The 2500-nt window shown below is 48.1% G+C and overlaps 1 protein-coding gene across 1 annotated transcript; it reads left to right on the top strand.

Moving 5' to 3' along the window:
* Positions 1 to 231: 231 nt before the first annotated feature.
* On the top strand, positions 232 to 2396 carry LOC107089997 (probable vesicular acetylcholine transporter-B). Its single transcript, XM_015383096.1, has one exon. The coding sequence runs from the start codon at positions 710 to 712 to the stop codon at positions 2264 to 2266; it is 1557 nt and encodes a 518-aa protein (XP_015238582.1). The 5' UTR covers positions 232 to 709; the 3' UTR covers positions 2267 to 2396.
* Positions 2397 to 2500: the final 104 nt, after the last annotated feature.

Below are 2500 nucleotides of genomic sequence, written 5' to 3'. Positions count from 1 at the left end.
AATGTTCTAATTCCTTATCTTATAATCATCTTCTATGACGTTCTCTCTTTTATGTCATTTATACAGTCTTCCATAAATTAATCAGAGATGCAGGAAAGTGTCTTTTCTGAGCCTGTGTTTGGTTTCTGGTCATCTCTTGCTCTCATTGGTTAAACTGATTGAAGAATTACCATAAAGAGGGCAAGTGGTGAAGAGACCCACTCGGTGGCAAGCTGGTGATGCGTCACAGCTTAGGAGAAAAAAGGAGGTGGGAGAAAAGAGAACTAAAATAACGAAGAACCTGCGGGTTAAAGTGCACCAATGGCCACCAAGTCATCCGCGGTCTCAAAGTGGCAAGAAGAAATGGACTACAGGTGATCACTGTAAATGCTGGAAGTAGTGGCTAAATCCATCTGGAAAACTTCGCCATGTGAAGAAACACAAAATATCTGCAAAGTTGCATAAATTACTTTGCTTTAACCACGTCACTCCTCGGGAGATCATGAAAGTGCATCGCATGAGGACAAGAGGAGAAAGCTGAAGAAAGACATCTTCACCGATGAGGCAGCCAAGTTCCTCTGCGCCTCTCCTTTTACGCACAGGCGCGGCGAGGACAGAGAGCACAACATCGAGACGCTGAAATATCGAAAGCACAACTACATTTTTTTTTTAAAATTGAAAAACTTTTAATCATTAAAAAAGAGGAAGAAATAAAGAAAGAAAGCACATCATGGATGCAGAAGGAGGATCGTTCGGACTGGCCAAATCAGCTGCCTTAAAACTATCCGAAATGGGTGAGAGGACCAAGAAGCTGGGCTCCGCGATGAAAGACCCTCACCAGCAGAAACGGATCATATTAGTGATTGTTTGCGTGGCTCTGCTGCTGGACAATATGCTCTATATGGTCATTGTGCCAATTATTCCCGACTACCTTGCTGATTTGGAGAACGAGCAGTCAGAACACGTTCACCTAGTGCTGCACCCCAACACTTCTTTAGCCAACAGCACAAATGAAGACAAAATCAACAAGGATAACTTGGACATCCAAATAGGAGTCCTTTTCGCCTCTAAAGCCATCCTGCAGCTCCTGGTCAACCCACTCACTGGGACGTTCATAGATCGAATTGGATACGACATTCCTCTCCTCATCGGGCTGAGCGTCATGTTCGTATCCACCTGCATTTTCGCCTTCGCTGAAAACTATGCCACGCTGTTCGTGGCCAGAAGCCTCCAGGGTCTGGGTTCTGCTTTCGCAGACACCTCGGGCTTCGCGATGATCGCCGACAAATACACGGAGGAAGCCGAGCGGAGCCGCGCGCTCGGCATCTCTCTGGCGTTCATCTCTTTCGGGAGCCTGGTTGCGCCTCCCTTCGGGGGGGTCCTGTACGAGTTCGCCGGGAAGAGGGTCCCCTTCATCGTGCTCGCCTCCATCTGCCTGGTGGATGGTTTTCTACTGCTTACTGTCATTAAGCCCTTTTCCAACAGGACACGAGAGAACATGCCAGTGGGCACCCCCATCTACAGACTCATGATCGACCCCTACATCGCCGTGGTAGCCGGTGCGCTCACCATGGCCAACATTCCACTGGCCTTTCTGGAGCCCACCATCGCCAACTGGATGGAGACCACTATGCACTCCACTCAGTGGGAGATGGGACTCACATGGCTGCCCGCTTTCTTCCCTCACATCCTTGGTGTTTACATTACAGTCAAACTGGCTGCAAAGAACCCCCATTTGCAGTGGTTCTATGGGGCTCTAGGTATGGTCATCATAGGGGCCAGTTCATGCACGGTCCCCGCATGCAAAACTTTCGGGGAGCTCATCGCCCCGCTGTGCGGGATCTGTTTCGGCATCGCGCTGGTGGACACGGCGCTGCTGCCGACGCTCGCTTTCTTGGTTGACGTGCGTCACGTCTCCGTGTACGGCAGCGTTTATGCCATCGCGGATATCTCGTATTCGATCGCATACGCTATGGGTCCGATAGTGGCCGGGCAGATCGTGCACAACCTTGGCTTCGTCCAGCTGAATCTGGGCATGGGGCTGGTGAACGTACTTTACGCGCCGGCGCTGCTGCTGCTGCGCAACGTGTGCCAAATGAAACCGTCCTACTCAGAAAGGGATAACCTGTTAGACGAGGCTCCGCAGGGGCTGTATGATACCATTAAAATGGAAGAGGTGAGGAAAAAAAAGAAGGGCTACAGTTCAGGCGGTAATTGCTTGTCGGTGGATGAAAATGGGTTCGATTCCTCCAAAGCACAACAGTCCTCCAGTTCAGAGTTTACCTAAACATTCCTACTTTAGGGAGTTTGATTCCCAGAATGAGGCAGAAAGGTCCTAAACTTGTGATTGAATATTTTACATATGTACCTAAAATATAAAACACCCAATCGAAAATCATGATTGTGTGATATTTTTACCAAAGTATTTTCTTTCTTTCTTTCTTTCTTTCTTTCTTTCTTTCTTTCTTTCTTTCTTTCTTTCTTTCTTTCTTTCTTTCTTTCTTTCTTTCTTTCTTTCTTT

The sequence above is a fragment of the Cyprinodon variegatus genome, unplaced genomic scaffold (assembly GCF_000732505.1).
Source record: "Cyprinodon variegatus isolate N-32 unplaced genomic scaffold, C_variegatus-1.0 Scaffold276, whole genome shotgun sequence".
Classification (NCBI taxonomy): domain Eukaryota; kingdom Metazoa; phylum Chordata; class Actinopteri; order Cyprinodontiformes; family Cyprinodontidae; genus Cyprinodon; species Cyprinodon variegatus.
The sequence above is the reverse complement of the archived record's forward strand: the minus strand, read 5'-3'. Positions and strand labels throughout refer to the sequence as shown.

Excerpts from the sequence above, each read along its gene's own strand:
- LOC107089997 (XM_015383096.1), top strand. The coding sequence starts at position 710 with ATGGATGCAGAAGGAGGATCGTTCGGACTGGCCAAATCAGCTGCCTTA.